The sequence below is a fragment of the Lineus longissimus genome, chromosome 8 (genome assembly GCF_910592395.1).
Source record: "Lineus longissimus chromosome 8, tnLinLong1.2, whole genome shotgun sequence".
NCBI lineage: Eukaryota > Metazoa > Nemertea > Pilidiophora > Heteronemertea > Lineidae > Lineus > Lineus longissimus.
This window is the reverse complement of record NC_088315.1, coordinates 6,230,021-6,249,645: the sequence shown is the minus strand read 5'-3', so window position 1 is coordinate 6,249,645 and position 19,625 is coordinate 6,230,021. Positions and strand designations below refer to the sequence as shown.

The 19,625-nt window shown below is 38.6% G+C and overlaps 1 protein-coding gene across 8 annotated transcripts in view; it reads left to right on the top strand.

The window, feature by feature from the left end:
- LOC135491997 (lactadherin-like) overlaps nt 1-19,625 on the top strand; it is a 71,401-nt gene that overhangs the window by 39,557 nt on the left and 12,219 nt on the right. For 3 of the 8 annotated variants that reach the window (XM_064778042.1, XM_064778040.1, XM_064778033.1), the window contains exons 1-8: nt 5,144-5,524; nt 9,242-9,308; nt 15,601-15,660; nt 15,778-15,983; nt 16,247-16,369; nt 16,659-16,797; nt 17,838-17,978; nt 18,243-18,415. In XM_064778042.1, coding sequence (XP_064634112.1) covers nt 5,522-5,524; nt 9,242-9,308; nt 15,601-15,660; nt 15,778-15,983; nt 16,247-16,369; nt 16,659-16,797; nt 17,838-17,978; nt 18,243-18,415 — 912 coding nt within the window. In that variant the 5' untranslated portion in view covers nt 5,144-5,521. Of the gene's footprint in view, nt 1-5,141; nt 5,525-9,241; nt 9,309-15,600; nt 15,661-15,777; nt 15,984-16,246; nt 16,370-16,658; nt 16,798-17,837; nt 17,979-18,242; nt 18,416-19,625 lie in introns of those variants that run through there. The other 5 variants (XM_064778038.1, XM_064778036.1, XM_064778037.1 and 2 more) reach the window with 3 other exon arrangements.

Genomic DNA, 19,625 nt, shown 5'->3' with positions numbered 1-19,625 from the left:
ATGATATGACAGTCCTGCTTTCAAATATCAGTCTGTTTATTATCATTTTCACACCTCGGATATGTCTGCGTCGAGTTTGGCAAGATTACTTCATTTCACCTTTTCTTTTCGTGTTCTCATTGAAGTGATAAAAATAGTTACCACAACAACATGCATCATTCTTTCATGCATATTCAAATAGCTCAAATAGTTGTTCTGGACAAGTGCATTTGGGTTTTGATACACCAATTTTATGTAGACATGTGCTGACCCACAAAATATATCATAAACAACGGGAGTAGCCTACTGTCCCTTTAAGAGAAATGCCTCAGAATGAAAGTACTGTTTGTATTACATGTTCGCTGAAAGGCGTTTTGCACCATACCTTAACTTTGACATTTGAAATTTGTGACACTTGAATCGGGATTTTTGATTGATGAAATCAAGGTTATGCATGTGACATCCGAATTGTCTAATGTTTGCCAAGCAAAATATCTTTGCCGAGTTTTTTACCGTTTCGTCCGATAATATCTAAGTTGATAGCATCAGTTGAGGTGTTCTTTTCAACCCTTCAACGCATATGCAACACCCTAATATTTCTGTTCATTGTTATGTCTAGTTAGTGTCGGTAAAATGGGCACAATGATAGGTATAACCTTGAGCGCCTTGAGCAGGTTTACCTGGAGTTTGGCGCTCTATAAGACATTGTTGATAAGACATTGTTGATTGATATAACCGAAATCGTTGCCGAATTGATTTACCGAGAAGCAGCAACTACATCCTCAGTCACCATCCTCGACCTTGAGGCTTTGCACCGCCCTGTGTTAAGGGATCATATAAAGCATCACAGGACATAGAAAATATTTTCAAGCTTAACTGATTTTTCTCATTAATCATATGAATTTCACATTTTGATACATGAATTTCAAATATATTAACATTGAAGTATATGCACAGCAAGATTCCATTACTAGTATTCTGGCCTGGGGCCAAGCCTGAGATTCCTCAAGGAGTCGCACAATATGCATGTCGTGAAATATTTGACACCGTAACCCTGACGTTTAAATATCAAAAGACAGAAGAAACACCCAGTATGATCATGAATACATAATCTCCTGTACAACTAAGACCTTTTCTATGCAACACATAATCAAAATCCTCGCCCAAATTGGTTCAAATATATTTAAGGAAACCTCTGAATGTCTCGCATCAGGGGGTTGGTCCGAGATTTACGTGACCGAGATATAAACTAATGATATGAGTTTGCATGGCTGCGACTCATACACATAACGGCTTTCAAACTAACTGCTCTGAGATTTGTCTCTGTTCTATTCAAGTTTCACCCCATGGATATGTTTTTGTTTGGATACGAAAAGCGAAATAAAACCCATTATCTGATGCTTTACGTTGCTAATTAGCTTATAATATCTTCAATCGCCTAATCTAAGGAGCGGTTATAGAAAACGTGTTACTTTGATCGTTCTTTCTATGTCACAAAGTTCTTCCTTATCTCTAACATCACAACTGTAATTCAGCCATTTCTAAAAATTCTTCATGTCGTGAAGTCATTTTTCTGACTCTAGACTGTTTAACAGGCATTTCTTTTGCCTTACAAATAAACGCAGAAAGTATAAGAAGACATACGAGTCCACATTCATGACGCTATCATGCATAACCTTACGTTCCTGTCTGAGGACCTCGTGAGATTGAAATGTATGGGCGCCTTTTCCGTATCTCGACGTCGATTGGTTTGCGGTTTTTATAAAGAATGTGGAGCTGAAATGTTGGCTCGGCTCCGCCTCGATTTTTGCCTTCGCGGTTTTAGTGAGATAACCCATACCTCCAGTTCGCTATCAATTCCTTAAACCCGGACCATCATATGCGGACTAAGAAAATCATCCACCAAAAGATAAATCACATAGCTAATATCGAGAATTAATAAAGTCTTTTAAATTCTTTGCTGACATGCATGTACTTTATGGAAGTTCGTCCAGGGTACTACACACTCAGCAACAAAGTACCGCCAAGCAAAGAAAAATCTTCCTCGAACAAATTGGTTTAATAAATCAAAAAATTGTAGCCAAACAGTGTCACAACTTGGACCTTAAATTTTAAAAAGATATTTAGATAATGTGTTCTCCGAGACCGAAATTGAATTGGACCTGGGTTGAAGCCAGATTTGTTTTGTACATATGCTCTTGCCAAACGCGTGATAAAAGGCCCGAATGCTTAATGTCCCATGCCTGTTGACGAGATTCCAGTTTATCTTTGTGAGCTTTAGTATGATGTGATTTCGTGTCTTTTTCAATAAAGTACGTGTCGTGATCTCATGTGACCTTACATTCCTTGGCCGCATCACACCGTAACCACTGTATTCATTCGATCACGGAACTCTTTGACATATCGGTTTTGTCAACTGATTTAGCTGGTGATGATATATGTACAGATCAGCTTGCTGCAGTGACTGAGGAAAGTTTCACAATTGCTTCCACTTCGATTCAGTTCATTCTGATTTAATGTTGCATTAACCGATAGTAAAAGGATAAAGTATCCTTTTATTACCGATAGTCTCTTTGTGAAGTAAATGCAGTTAACAGTAATGCAGTTTTGCATCAATACAAATCGATTGACCTAGATTTGGTCAGTCTAACTTCTTACTCGGTTCACGTGCACATTTGTCAAGATCATTCTGGTGCAAGAAATGCATTAAAAAATAACATATGGAACCGTCGACCAATCTTTCAATTGGGCCGACCAAAATATGTCATCCTCCACTTCCAAACCCTTAGGATCTGACTCAGTTCTTCAAATAATGACTTTTAGAAAATATTTTGGCACTTTGGAAGGCCTTTGCAAAACTATTTGTCAAACATGTGAGAAATAGGGCCCGTGTTGACCAATCTCTTCATTAAACGTAAAGAGGTCTTCGTGGTCGAAGACGTATTGAAATTGTTGGTAATTGGTTGATTACTGTGGTATTTCGACCCTTCACACAAATGCTTCTACCTGTCAAAATCCCGATCCCTTAAATTTGTCCCACTTCAAGTTTCAACATCAGGATTCATGCTGGGCAACCTTTGGTGCAAATACCTTCAAATTTAATGGAGATTATCAGCCCGACAGTTTGGATTAGATCAGACTAAGTTTGTATCATATGTTAACTGATATATGCCTTTTCAGAAAGACTAGGTAAATGGACGTGAAGAATTGAAATGCACTACCCTATGAGAGCAAAGTTATGATGTGCAAATGAATTAAAATACGTTTGCATGGGTTTGCACATTTTATTTCAATAAAGAATCAAATTACCTTCTTCTTTGTATTGGGAGTGAACAACACATTCAACAACCAAAAGCCGATGGTTCAGCGCCAAGCCGCATTTGGAAGGAATTATTTACGATAGCATAGTAGTAGGACCCTGGATTTGAGATCCGGAGACTTGAATAGCTCTCTCTGGGCGCTTAGAAAAACAGGACAACAGGACACGGGGACCTAAGTTCGTCGAAACGATAGACATATGTTGAACATTTCTTCACCTACTTTTGATCGAACTTCTCTTGTGCAAATTATCACTGCAGGTTTTGACGACTGCAGGTTTCATTCTGTGCATACATTTATGCCGTCGTTACGTTGCCCTTTCTCAGGCAGTCGTGCACAGTCTCCAGTTTATCTGGTTGTTCAGTGCAGAAATGTGACAGATAACAGGAAATACTATACATCCAGTGTGTTGATGTGTCCGAAATATCTAAGATTGCTCAAAATCTACTACATTCGTACACGTTTTCTCGGTGGTTTTGTGTCCAGGAGACAAAATTCTAGGTGTTCAGATAAACTATGGGGCCAGCCTGGGTTTTGCCTAAATTCAAAGATGGCCGCCAGAATCCAAAATGGTTGCCAAATAGCCTAGAATTGAGTTCTTTCTTTGGCATAATGGTAATTGAGTGGACATTCTGAAGAACTTCCTTTGAACAGTAGAGTTGCATGAGATGTGTTGAATCGGAGCACATGGTGACCCACTTATAAGCAGATCGGAATCTTCCCCAATAATGAGGTACATGCAACCGTGGAGGGTAAATGCATCGCGATACATAGTCAGTCAAATGTCATAATATCTATAGTCGATTCTTAGAGATGTTATGACCTATTTTCTGCTCGATTTTCCAACATGAATTTCCTTTTCAAATAATAACACGGCACTGATGTAGCCTCTGCAAAAGAGGACCTCATTATCTTCGAAAAGTCTGACCTGGTAATGCCAACTCGTTCACGGAACTTACATCCATTCTACTCCCGACAAACACCTCTAAAAATGCCACCTTTTACAAACATGTAGTCATTTTAGTCATGGGCGGTTCCAGCTCGGCATCCCGTTGTGATCTTCTAATAGCGATATAAGTGTGACCAAAAGCAGAAATTAGTGTATTTTGCTTACTTATTGAACAATGTTGGAGCTCTTAATGTGTTACTTGAGATGTACACGGACATGTCCCGTGAAAGGAACTTACCAATTGGTCGATATTTTAGAAAGAATGTACCAAAGAATACGAACTAAAGATAGGTGAAGTTGTTGAAATATCTTCGAACACATACAGAGCAACACACACATGGTTTGAATAGTATCTCTCAAATTTCATACTTCGAATTTCTGTTTTGTTCAATTCAGCTCAAATCAGCATTGTCGTGTTACATGTACATTATTTTACTTAGTTTTTTTATTGGCTTAATTCACCTGAACCTGTTACACCATCACTGCCACGCAGATGTAACAACTACTCTGGTTGGTTATTGCAAATGTATTGCAGCAAATATCAACCAGTCCACAAGTCAGACATCTCGTGACATCCAACACTCTTATATATCTTCAAAGAAGTCTTAGTTTCATGACCTCTTTCCTTTGATACCGCAACGATTTTGTTGGGTTGTTGTTTATGGGTCTGTTTGCAAATACAAACATCGCTGATTTCGAAATCAATATAACCAAAATATCGACGACACCCAATTCAAAGAAGAATATGTCACACGGCCAATCAAAAGAAAATTGACAAACTTCATGAGAATTGAAAATATTTAAATAATTCAGAACTGTCATCGCGACATGGCAATATTTACGCTAGTGGCCTCTGTTTGGTGGATATAGAAAGGCACTCACACGGAACCAAGTCCCCAATACGTCACGAGATCGCTCCAAAGACAGTCAATTGGCCGCAAAGCACCGCACAACGCGTTCATACTCTGAAGGATTACACATACAGGTTATTAAGCGTATGAGATTTTTATTACTGAGTCGAGAGGAAATATCAAATTAATTTAGAGAGATTTTACTAGTATTTCACACAGGATACTCTACATTTTATGATTTATTCTGATTGAGGAGTGAGTACGGCTTGATTCCGGTTCATGGTGTAGTAACCACGACCATGTGAACCCGTGATATTCCCAGGGCGTTTGGAACTCTCGCGAATAGAGGATTACTGTTTTTATCAATACTCTTGCTGAAGAAGGATATTTTAGTATTTAGACAACAAACATTCAGGTTAAAAAAATGGTGAGTTTGTACACGTTGTGAAAAATGTTTTATTTATCATTATTATACTTATACGTAGTATGGTGTTATTGCCAATTTTTATGATATTATTTATTAGTCTTCCGTGAGTTTTTCCTGTCTATCATTATGCTTTTTATATTCCAAGTTGTTATGTTGAAGGCAATGCAAAGCTTTTTCAATTGTGTTAATGAAATATTTTTCAAACTATAAGGATTATGCATTTCTACATTGTGCAGTATCGTATTGGAAGGTGATAGACTTCAACATAAATAATAATACGTCTTGTCAAAAATTAAACAAAATACAAGTACATGTAGATGTAAATGTTCAGACACCTGTTTTTGAGGCAAACATTGGAGCCAACTGACGCCTATCACAACTAGCTCTCTCATATTATCTATGTCAGCTTCTCTCTAAAACACGTTTCCTAGTTAGACGACCCGCTGCTATAATGGTTCATGCCCATTTCGCCTTGTCTTTTTTCGCCTTTTCCCATTTTGCCTTTAAAAAATATACATTTCGCCTTCTCCTATTTCGCCTTTTCCAATTTTGCCTCTTCCCAATCCGCCTTATTCTATCTCGCCTTTGTCTTTTTTCGCCTTTACATTTTTCGCCTTATGCTATTTTGCCTCTGTTTTATCTTGCCTTATCACAAGTTGCCTTATCCATTCTTGCCTTCGTCTCAGTTTGCCATTGTCTTAATCTGCCTTCTCCTATTTCACCTTGTCCTAATTTACCTTTGTCCTAATTTGCCTTCATCCTATCTCGCCTTTACCCACCCCGCCTTTGTATTATTTCGCCTTCTTCCCATTTCGCCTTCTTCCTACTTTGCAACAAACTTGGTGTCTTTACCCAGGTTTGTTGAGTCAATCTTTCATATGAAAGTGTCTTCAACAGTGTTGAAGGGCTTCTAAGGTCCATTCGGGGGTACCCCCAACCAAAACCCGGTGGACATTGCCAAAATTACAAGTGTAGATAACTTCTCAGCCATTATAGTCATATTACATTACATACCATATTACAAAAGACTTTTGTCTCTTTTACCCATGTTTGTGGGGCCAATCTTTCATATAAGAGTGTTTCCACGAATTATGTTTTGGTACCCTACCCAAAGGCTGTTGTTTAATTACCAATGTTTTCAAATCTTCATAACTTCTGAACCATCTACATGTAAGCTTACATGTATCTCCAAAACCAACTTAGTATCTTTACCCATGTTTGTCAAATCTTAGAGTTTTCCAAGTCTTTCATGGAAATATTTTGGCATAGTGTTTTGGCATTCTTTGATAGGTAAGACTTGTGACCTGGTACTATATAGGAGGGATGGGGGTGCTAAGTATTTTATTGATCATTCAAAGTGTGAGTGCTTCTGAAGTTCTTTATTATGAACTATAGTCAATAGGCCTACTCAAATCCAGCAATCTGGAAGATGTATTCCTTTGATCATTGGGGAATTATGAGGCCTTCTCACAGAACGAGTTAGCTCTCAAGACAACAAGGCAAAATAGAACAAAGGCAAGATAAGCAAAGGCGGATTGATAAAAGGCGAGGTGAGATATGGCGAAACGGGAGAAGGCAAAATGGGAAGAAGGCGAATTGACACAAAGGTCAATCAAGAAAAGGCAAGATGAGATAAGGCAGGATGAAACCAAGGCAGAATAGGACAAAGGCGAAATAAGAAAAGGCAAACTAGGATGAGGCAAGATGAGAGGAAGGCGAGTTAGGAAGAAGGCCAATTGGAACAAAGGCGAGATAAGACGATGGCGAAATCGTAGAAGGCGAATTGAGAAAAGGCAAGTTAGGAGAAGGCTAAATGGGAGAAGGCAAAATTGGATAAGGCGAATAAGGTTGAGGCGGAATGGGCAGACACCGCTATAATGGCAGAGTGACTCCGATGTTCAAGGCCGCCATGAACGTATAAACTTTGGAAACATTTTGCCTCCAGGATCGCATTACCTTCCCGAAGGCAAGGTGAACGCCTGAAACAACTATGAGGCGAAATCCACAGCGGGATGGGGCGTGTGATGCAGAAATAAACCCGTTTAATACACTTCAGCAACTATCTGAACTGAATTTACAATACAAGAATTGAATGTCAGTGATGCTTTGTAATAGCACCGCCACTTATTGTCTCCATCGTGATACGGGGCATCATATTCTTGGTCTATAGGTGCACCGTGAGGACATCCTTTCAAAAACACAATCTTGTTGTTATGTTATATGTCATCCATTCTTTTGTTCTTGACTTCTTTCCTAGTTTCTTCTTCTTCTTTGGCGTAAGCACTCTGGCGGTTCCAGCATAGGAGGCCAAATACTCTAACTTGCTTCAGCCTATTCATAAATGTATTTGCTACTGCAATACGGCTGGCTTGACCTTTATGTAAGAATGGTAGGAAATGTTAACCGAAGTCCAGGAAGACTTTGGTTAACATCGTACGTTACTTCGTCTCCGCGTCATACAACATAAAACACACACTATTCACATTAAAAGGAATCAAAATTTGTTAAACATAATAGTGTATGTTAAACATAAGCAACTAACGTGTACCTTAAAGTTAAAGAAGTTCGGTGAGACCATAATTAGAAGCCACCTATATGGTTACAACCGTTTATCGCACCGGCTATTCATAATCTTGTTCAAGTTCCTGTTCCTTGGACCCCTTACTCACAATGTCGTTATAATTGTATATATTTATTGGCAGGGGGTAATTTCAGTCATCAAATTATTTCGCTTACTCTTAAGACCAATAAACGTATATGTATACGTGACCTATTTTATTTAATACGAACATACTTCATGAGTTCAGCATGTGTCACCCATTGTTTTATTGGATTAATTATCGAGATAGGGGGTAAAAAGCCTATTTTTTGCCTGCAACCAAAATGACCGATCTAATTTACTTAAACTCTAAGGAAAATAAATAGGACTTGTTGATTAGGCCTATGATGATATCGTTTTAAAGAATCCGTCCTGAGGAACAAAATACGGTATGTATCAACTATGATGCTTCTTTTTTAAAAAGTCGCGAAAGAAATATTTCACGATATCATGCCAATTGCCAATGCTAACTTAAGCACTCATTTCAAAGGCAGGTTTTACATACCTCCGGGGTTTATCACGTAGGTGGGCAAGGTTCTCTAACCAAAATAACACTGTATCGATTCGGGAATTCTTCCATTAGGATGGCATTCAAAATCAGATCAGCTAAATATTGACCTTAGCTTGGTCAATTGGCAGCCCATTCAGACGAAAATTGAGTTATTTTAAGAGGTTTCTGGCAACATTTACTACAAACATGCCAAGGGGTCTACTGAGACAGATTTATCTCAGGACAATAAGTGGACCCTCTCTAGATTGTTAATCTCCAGACATGACACTACCATCGCGGTCTTGACCATGAAGATCTCACAATGGCCAATAAAACCACTCAAAGGTGTTGATTTATTTTCACAAATTGTTTTCCTCCCTCAATTCAATTGAATTGATACTCGTGAAGTGATAACAATCCATCTAAATGAAACTGTCTACAAGCGGTACTTCAGACAATTTAACGCGTTACGATGATTTCAATAAACCTGTTCGCCAAAGTTAGAATTCAAGGGGGTGTTTGCAAGCTGTTTGCCAATACCGTTCAGAAATCGCGTCAACTTCGACAGACATTCCTTAAAAACATCTTTCAATTTAGTGCTAATGATGTGTCCCTTTTCTCGTTTCAGATGACTGTATATATAAGATTATTCTACCTCTTCTTCGTCTGCCTGCTCGCCGCCACACAGATATATGGTAAGAGTATGCGGTATAACTGGGCCAAGAGTATCTCTAAACCGATCATATGATGGACACACGTCCTCCTAAACAAAAATTGCACCGACTTACATTAATTTCTCGAATTTTGAGATCTCTGAGATACTTGGGTATGTCTGGACCTCGCACTTATTTTATTTACCAGAATGTGTCATTTCATAGATTTTCCAAATACCAAATGAAACATAACACCCTTTCCCACAATATTTTACTACTTAATTTCATAATACAGGACCAAGGATCAAAACAGCTTTTCTAGCATTAAATGAAGTGCCGTTTAGTATATTATACGTGAATGCTAAGCTTCTACTTTATTAGTTATTACTAGCAAATTGACCTGTCGTGAAAGGCATTAAGAATAAAGAAAATAACGGGCAACATGCGTCTGGTCCTCTTGGCGCCACAGCTAGAGTAAGAATAAGCTACTTAGCCAAATATAGGTGGGTGCGGATTGACGTTATACTGGTTGTCGTGAACAGATCGAATGATTTTTTGTGCTACGATAAATTAAAAAAACCTGATAGCCCAAATGATAGTGTAACGCTATACTAAAGGTTTTTGGAAAGATCAACTAAGGGTAGATTATCTCCCCGATGCCAGCGGTGAAACTAAGACACTAGTTCTCAAAATTGCCTCCTAATGCAATTCACTGACTGTAGTCCAGAACGTTATGTAATGTGACAAAGATTGCAGCTTCGCCATGACCTCAGTACAACCTATCTGTCTGTGTAGTACATGTATAGAGCATTGGTCTGTTTCATATTTTCTTCCATGGAGTTTTTGCACTTTTGTGCGTAAGAACATCAAGATCAGTTTGGGAAAATGAAACATTAAATGATGTAAAAAAGATGTTTGATGGTATCGTAAAAATAATACACTAAGATCAACCAATTTGTTGGAACCTGTCCTCTGGGCGGTTTCCTCTGGGAATAACTCACAAAGCTCGATCCAGCTCCAGCAGACTGGATCAAAATCAGATAAAAAGGGCCGTAAAGCGCTCCCCTAAGAACATTTCTGACAAGTAGGCCTAGACATTAATCTAAGCCTGATCCTACTAGGTGTACAAGTGTCTTAAAATTTAAACAAGGCTGAGAAAATCGAATTCTTACTATGGAACGTCAGATTTGAGATAACACATGTCAAAGCCAATTGCCTTGTATTTATTCCTTTTTGTAAACGAAAATAGATTCCTTCAATTAAGTCTCACTTAACTGTGGCATATTAAAAAATCGTCTTCTCATGATACGATCATGTCCATAATCAACCCTGGTATCTAGTAGATACAATCAATTAGGGGACGTATGTTAAACAATGTATGAAATGGAACAAAACATATTGGACAATTACCTTAGAACTATTCCCAAATGCCCTTAGTCCTTTTTCTTCAATTCCCACACAAAATTCTAATGACGTTTAACATGATAGGATTTTGCGATAGCGCGTGTAATATACACTGGTATTAAATACCACCAAAGAACAACTTTAATACAAGAACAACTCTTCACGTTATATAAGCTTACCACTATCACGAGTTCTGACCAGTAACAGCGGCCTCGATATCCGATATTATGACTCCCCCTGTATCTGATGCCAGACCATATTCATGAAATATGATAAAGGGATGGACTTCTATACTCCCCTGCTGAAGACACCCACCTTATCAATTACCCAAACTATCACCCAACTGCAATTGCAGGAACCTGACGCTCTGAAGTGCGATCCACGAGGTCATAGTGATTCAAGTTCGTACATTATAGCCGCGGTGTGCATCAGTGTGTACTGTCAGCACTATTCTGCACTGAGGGCGTTTATTGTTCCGGTGTAACATTTTGCTTCCCATTTTAACGTTAAAAAATTTCGAAAATATCGACAACTATGGTGGGAACGTAGAATAACATTAGTAGAGTTAGTGCAAGGAATCTTACTGACTGCTTTTGGAATCAAAGGGCAAATACTTCTATCGATGACTTGAATGGTATGTTTGACAACGATGGCCTGTCTTGTTTACCTATTTCAGATTTGAGAACACCCCGGTGCTAAACAGCACAATAAGGGACTATCTCCGTATTTAAGCAATCATCTCACAGTGCTTACAATGGTATCAAACACAACCTTTTATGATGATGACGTAAAAAGCAAAAAAAAAGATATCTGAAACAATGGCCACTCGGGCAGTGTGTTTTGCGGCTTCTGACCATGCCGCTAAAACAATTTCTCATAATATCATTTGACGATAAGTTCCTTGTTTAACACATAGAAAATAGTGATAAATGTCACACATAATCATTTTGAGAAGGGCCCTTCTGATAACACGCCGACTTAGACGTTATTTATTGAACTAGCAGAAATGTCACAGACCTACATCCACGTCTTATTTAAACCACGTGCGCGTCCAATGGATCCATTGAGATGTCGGCTTGATAATAACTCCGATATATCACAAGGTTTTGTTGTGAGCGGTGTCTGTTTTGTTTTGTCACCCTTTTGGCAGATTTAGTGGTCCTTCTGTTTGAACTGGCGCCCGCTCTATGACCGCGCATAATGCACAATTAAAGTCAAGGTTCATTCGTTCAAAATTTGAAATTTGAAACTGAGTTTGAGATTTTCAATTATGTAAGTACATACTGAATGTAAATTTCGACAGTGCTGCTTCTCTCGCGGATATACATGTCGAAACACTATATCGGTATTCACCGCGCTGTCGAAAATACATGTAACGGCACACGGCCATGTTTCTTTCCTATTTCATTTGGGCCACGTGTAAGTGTTGTTGAAGGCCACACGAACGGATCTGACCTTTAAGGAATTACATTCAAATACTGGTATAATATGATATCATGGGTACGATTGGCCCGCGGATACCACACTGAAGCGCTAGGATAGACCCTCGCCATTTAGATCGCCTTACCAGAAAGATTCGAGACGATAAGATGTCAAACTAATTGTGAGGAAACGTGAATATCAATTTCTTAATAGGTTATCCAGTAATGCCTTGCAACATTCTATAAATTCAATTTTAAAACCGGTCCACCTGAGTATGCATGCTCGAATACCAATAACAGTAGTATGCACTTTCCCTTGCACACTAGCTTGGAAAGGTCCCATGCAGAGCCCACGTGCCGAATGATAGTATAATATGACAAGTCAGTTTGCTGTTAATAGTTTCATATCTTCACCAGTATCTTAATTTGTTTCTGTACAGCCATTTTTAATGATATCTTCACGGTTGTACCTCAAGTTTGTACAGCGATGATAAAGAAAGAGAAAAAAAACATGTTGGGTATATCATTTCTCAACGACCAATATAAAACCGTTTGATCTATTATTATATTGATAAATAGTTTCATTGGTTTATTCATGCTTAACCATCACGCCTGATAGCTCTATTGATAGTCTACAAATATGAAAATCCGTCGCCTGTTGGTACAGTTCATCACGGACAGCCTTAAAAAACCTACATACCTGCACTTGTAATGTCGTAGTGAAGGTTGTATTGTGGTAACCACGATTCTTTCTATTGGTTTTGTTGTATTCTTTAGTTCAAACTATTCAAAAAAGCCTAGACCAAATAAATAAATTGGATAAAACGCTCAGAAATTATTTTTACTTTTCTGCCTGTTTACTCTTGTTTTGAAACATCACCAGGACAGTTAAGGAATGTTCGGTGTTGTGAAATAGTACCGGCTACCATGATTTTACTGCCAGAATGTAATAGGTTAACCTACCTCAGATTAATCAAAGTTCTGTCAAGTTTTCAATTGTAGCTATTTAACTTCGTAGTTCAGTATTTAGGACCAACTTGGCAAATTCGCAACTGTTCAATTTTCTCTTTATATCATTGTCAAACACATTTACCATTAATAATAATACAATGTACATGTTTGATAACATTATGCTAAAAAGAAGAACTCCTGACCTGAAGTTAATAGATAACTCGTTCATCACATGGCTTCGCCTCCCATTTTTGCAGCGGCGTCGCGGCCTTTTGAAGTCGGACAACTTACTAATGTCATGAGGTCAAATTTTGCCAAAATACGTGACCTCCGTGAATACATAAACTTCAGTCAAACATTTCTCAGCTGTGAGAAATTCTTTTTAAATGTTGCCGCTTGCAACAGAAAGTGAAATATATATTGGAAGTTTCTGACATGAATTTTAAATCCGTTAAAGGCAAAAGTGACATAATCGTGACAGTGCCTAACTTGCATTTTCTAAGCAGTGGACCACGTCAGCAAAAGGCAAGACGGATATGATTGTGATCATGACACTATCGGCCATCTTCAGGTGGGACTGAGATAGTCCTTCGAACTGCAACTTGTCTCTAAGTAAATGAATGTACATACTTATGCCATGATCACATAATTGGATCACAAGGATGTCCATGTTGTGCCGGCCAGTTGGGATGGAGGACTCACATAAATCTTCAACAGTACAAACATTGGAATGTAAACTTTAGTACCATCAAATTGCTGCACAAAACGACTGTAGATATCGTGAATGTGGGTCTTTATTTCGTTAATATGGTTCAAAGGATCGGTCAAGGGTCGATTGCAATCTCAAATATGATCAAGGTCATGCATGCATAGCAAAATAAATCCTTATTGTCAATATCCACAACATGTTCTATATACCTAACGGCTTGTCGTAGAGTTCAACCATGTATTGCCTTGACCCTCGCATTCAGCAAAGAATCTATCTTCTAATGTGCATGTTATAGGTATAAATTGCCCACTTTACTCATCACAGAACTTTATTCGACATTGCGGCTGTAATATTTGTTTAGATGTAGGCCTAAGTGGTTAATGTAAAAATAGGTGCTTATTTGATAAATTAAAAAAAAATCGTATCGGGTGTTTCGTCCCGCGAAATATGGGACAATTTTGCCTATTAGTTCATTCTATTTACTGTAATGTGTGTTTTCAAAGTGGTACACATGTTGTCAAAATGTTTGGGAGTACTTTCTGTTTACATGGGTAGTGCAGTGGGCTGGAAAAATCGAATTTCAATTAGAATTTAAAAGGAAAATAACTTAAATCTGTTGTTATTTGTAACACAAAAGTGATTTTGAGTGATTAATGAATCAGTATGCTTTCGTTTCTTTAAAGTAGCCTGCTGAACCAGATATAAAAACGTTTACATGATGGAAGTTCTCTGAATCTTTTGACACCGAAATCAAGTTCAAATGGATATTTATCGAGTGTGCCAACCTCAATTGAAGCACAAATGGCCTTGTGAACTAGTTGAAAGAGGTCAAAACATATTCGTGAAATTCTCTTACTGCCCGTTGTCCACGTCTTGAGTTTACCTGAAACAAGATTTCTAAATATTGACATTTTTGAATATGGACGAGAATAATGGACATTAATGTCAATAAATTTCTTTAAACCACCTTTAACTTTACTTGCAAGGGTGTTTTGGGGGTATATTTGTTAAAGGTTCCTTTCTATCAAGAATTGTCCCGAAGGTCGTCTGTGTGAAAGCGAAGAAAATGCCATATCATTTCGAATCACATCATTGTATTTGGCCCTGGCTATTTCCGAGTTATCTCTTGCATATATTCGTAAGAAAGTAATGATTAGCTCAATTATTTTGTGGGAGCTTACGCGATTCTCACTAGATTTATTTCCATTAACTGAACGCCATGACTTTTGTAATCATTTTCTTTTGTAACAATACATTTTGGACATCAATCGTTTATAACTGGTAGCCTTTGGTGAACATTTCCGGACCAATTGTATTCTGATACAAAAATATTTCTGTTTTATATAAAATAGAAAGAAGCTATGTTGAATGTATCAATATCTCCCCAACGACAAGCAGTGTAAGAGTATAACAGATGAATAAGAACACATGGTATGGTTATTGCATTTATACGTCACCAGTGTGGCATTGGTCATAAAAGTTCCCACCAGGGGTCACATACTGGGGGCGACAGGGGACCCAAAATTTCCTCAAGTTAGATGTTCCGTGAGTATCTATACATAGGAGACGTGTATGATAATGTGATATTTCATTGTCAAACAGAACACATGCGGAGTCGGTGGCCCTTTTATCTCAGTTCAGATTCATCCTTTCGTGTTGACTGTTTCAATCGACGTTTAACCTGATGCATGTTTTTCATAGATTATCGTCTATCAATTTCTCACCGTCTTTGAAAACGGTGACTCATAAAAGGGCACCTGTATGGAGAATGGTGAAATAGTCTATAGCTCAGCCAATCACAACTACTGTAACACTTTCATCATTCTATAATATGACCTCTGATTTGCAGAGGCCGCAGCGGAGTATGACTCAACAGATTTCAATGAAGTTGTTGAAAGGAAACTAAGAGGTTAGTGAATTCTACAAATTAATTGTTGACTGTTCAACATTTACATTTATAGATGCTCCGTATCAGTAATGGCGTTTTTCGAACAAAAAATCCTGATTTTTTCCCTAATCTTTCCAGCCTGTGATATCAGCGGGCCACTTGGTATGATCAATGGCGACATCCAAGATTGGCAGATCACCGCCTCATCAACGTACCCACAGGAGTGGGACAAGGCCTGCCATGAACGCTTTGCCAGACTTTACCAACCAAACAAGTATGGATGGTGCGCCAAGTACAAGTCATCATCGGAGTGGCTGCAAATTGACCTTGGAGTTGTTTCCAAGGTGAGTAGATTGAGACTTAGTCTAAAAATGCTGATACTAAATTTCGATGCATTATTAAACTATTTTTAATACTTTAGAGATCAAAATATGATACAAGTGTGAAGTTTTATTGCGCTGCATGCAGTCCCAAAAGCCTGTTATGCATAGCAACGGTGCAGTTGAAAACCGACTAGATCCAGTTGAAAAAGATGGATCATATGATCTTTGAGTCAAAATGTGTCTTGATAAAACTTTCTTAAATGTAAATTATTTTCTTTCCATAGGTGACTGGTGTAATGACACAGGGCCGAGGCGATGGAAAAGAATGGGTGACATCATTTATGGTTTCGTTCAGTATGGATGCCTCAAAATGGGACTACGTGGTCGACCAGTATGGCAACCAAAGGGTAAGTGGCAAAATTTAAAAATAATTTACAAAATTAATATAGGAGAATACAAAATTGATGAATGTAGGTAATCAATTGATAAATATAGTTACGAAGATGATAAATTAGTAAACAAGCTGGTAAATGTAGTTACAAAAGTGATAAACATAGTTACAAAAGTGAAGAATGTAGTTGAATAATTGATAAATATAGTTAGAAAAGTGATGAATGTAGTTAAACAATTGATAAATATAATTATACATTTGATAAATGTTAAAATTTTAACATATTAAAAAATGACTTGTTTCAGATTTTCGAAGGCAATATCGACTCGTACAGCGTAAAGCACTCCTACTTGGACAAGCCAGTCATGGCACGGTTCGTGAAGTTCCACACGGTGCACTGGAGCAAGCATCCCAGTCTCAGGGTAGAGATCATCGGTTGCCAAGGTTTGTATACCAAACAAGTCTTGCTATTTGCCTTCTACATTTCTACAATTCGTCTTCCACTGTACGAGTAACCAATACATTATGACTACACGCATATGCATACATGTACTTTTATTCGTGCATGCTGTCTGGCCTGTGATGATGTTATAGATGTATTGGTGAGGTAGTATCGTGACAACGTTAGACCATTTTCATAGATAAACAAAATATCTTCCTCTCAAAACCTTACCATTGAGCAATGAAATTACGATTGCTAATATCATAGGGAACACAGTGTACATAGTGGGTGGCTAATTGTTACAAACGCCCTTTGGATGGGACACAAGTGTTATTTCAACCCGACACTCTTGAAAAAAGGGTCTAAAGAAATATTTAGATAATTGCCGGCTTATCAGACATGATTACTTGGAGGGTCCTCTCATTGTTACATTCGAAGAGGGTTTTAAAACTTGATTCAAGTTAAATTTGTAACATTGTGCGACAAGAAGAGCAATTTAAAACTTATTTCTTTGTTCATTTTTGCAATCATCGGTAAATATCTCGGCAAATGGGTTGAACTTGATCGGGTTTTAGAATAGGTGATCTGTAGTAAAATGCCATGACAGCTAAGTTTCTGCGGCATAAATCTTTTTTCGAATACAACAAGCTGCTCTGTTCCCCAGTGTCACTTCAGCAAAGGTCGCCGTCTGATGGATATGATGCCATATTTCACCATTTACATGGATTAAGTTAAGCTGATAATGGGGCTGGGTTAAAAATATATATCGCTGCCTTAGACCCCAACTGATCATCTCTGACGATGGTGATTTTGCACATCGTGATGTCTTGTCTTATGAGAAATCGGAGTGCTTTACAACCCCTCCCCTCACCCCCCCCCCCCCACCACCACCACCACCACCACCGACCACATCAGAAACTACACGCCGCTCAATTACAAAATGCCAGGTCACTCAGAGTGCTTTGCAGTGTACGTTTTCCTTCCAATCACAGTTTTTCAAATCATCAACATTACACAACGTCATCTCTCTTTGACTTTCTAGAATGTAAGGAGCTAATAGGCATGCCCCCTTATGGGAAGATCACTGCCTCAAGCTGGAAGACCTACAGGAAGGGCAGCTCATGCCTCCCAGAAGATGGCCACATCCTCAGCAACAAAGCCTGGTGCTCCAGAAAGGACGATGGTAGGTGAATTTGGCTTACACTAGAATATCTTATCTTTAACTGACTTCATCATAGATACCGGACGTAGAACAAAGACAGTTCACATTGACCGTAACATTTATGCGTCTCAAAGCCTTGTAATATGGTATCATCAAGAGAGAAAACGTTTAATAGACTGGCATATGAAGGGCAGCATTGTGTTTACATGATGTTTAAACATCCCCGAGAGTGGTGTTTATTGCTACTTTGGCATGACCAGTCACATAAAAATGATCTTCTTGCAGAGAACCAATGGCTGCAGTTCGATGTGGGACCGCCGACCATGATCACCGGGTTGGTCATTAAGGGCCGTGGTGACACCAGGAAGAACGAATGGGTGAAGAGATTCAGGTTGTCCTACAGTAATGACAGCATGATCTGGTATTACTACAAAGACGAGGAACATCTCGCGCCTAAGGTAGGTCTCGCGAGATACCACGGGAAATGCAAATGACAGGCTAAGGTCCTGAAAGTCACTGGTCGTTCTGGGGCACTTTTGTTCTGATGGGTGTAAACCAAGAGACTGCCGGCGTTAGTCCCGAAAACAGGCATAATCACTCGTAGAGAGTGAAATCACTTGTGATGGGGTGGTGTGTTGATGATGTATGCCAGAAGTTAGTAGTAATTTGCTGCAGCTCCCATCGATAGAGTTCAAATAACGTTGACAAAAGGAAGACCTTTCTCCAAGAAAACCCGTCATCTTTCATCAGTTTGTATATTCTTTGCTTCATTCTGCAATTGACTATCACAGTCGCGTTTTACTAATCAGGTTTTTTTCAGTCTTCTTGACGCCCTTTTAGGAAGTTAGACGCCACTAGAGAGCGCACGCGCGCATCCCCCACCCCAGCGCACCTCTGCTGACATCTAATACAGCGCCATCTGTTGGTTTAATGCGACATGAAACCTATGTGCACCGGGGGCTACCATGCGCCATTTTTTTGCGAAAAACTAACATCGACATTGGAATATTCTTATTCCTTTACAAACTTTATCATTAAACCTGAATTGACACTTAAGTGACTAAAATTGTTTTAGTTTTTTTATCCTTCAATAGTAGCCCCCAGCGATTTGCATGCTTACAGTGAGCGCTCTCTAATGTACAAACAGCATATCACCAATCAAGCAACAATAACTCCACACAACAATGATAATGGCGTAATGATATTGAACGCATGGGTGTCATGGTCACCACTGTTGGGATCACCAAGGTAACCAATATTCACTAAATGTCCCTAATTATAAAAAACACGGTGGTGGTTTATAATTGACATTATCTAAATGAAGTCAAGGCAGAATGTGCTACGATTTTTATCACTGAAGTTCAAAATCTTTCACGAATTTTATTGAAGGGATTTTACACTTGCATAAAATTCGTCGAGTTGTGTCACTGTTTCAGATGACTGCTCTGTACCCGCACCCAATGGCACTGATGATGATGTACCAATTAACACTTGGGTAAAAAATGACTATTCAGAACAGAACAATTCAGGCACCGTCAGACACAACAGCGACATATGATATCAAATACATAAACACAATACACACAATTAAGTGTGTGGCTGCCTGACTACTTAAGAGCTTCATTTTTCGTTTCTTTTTGCCGCTTTCTGGTCTTCATGATGCAAATT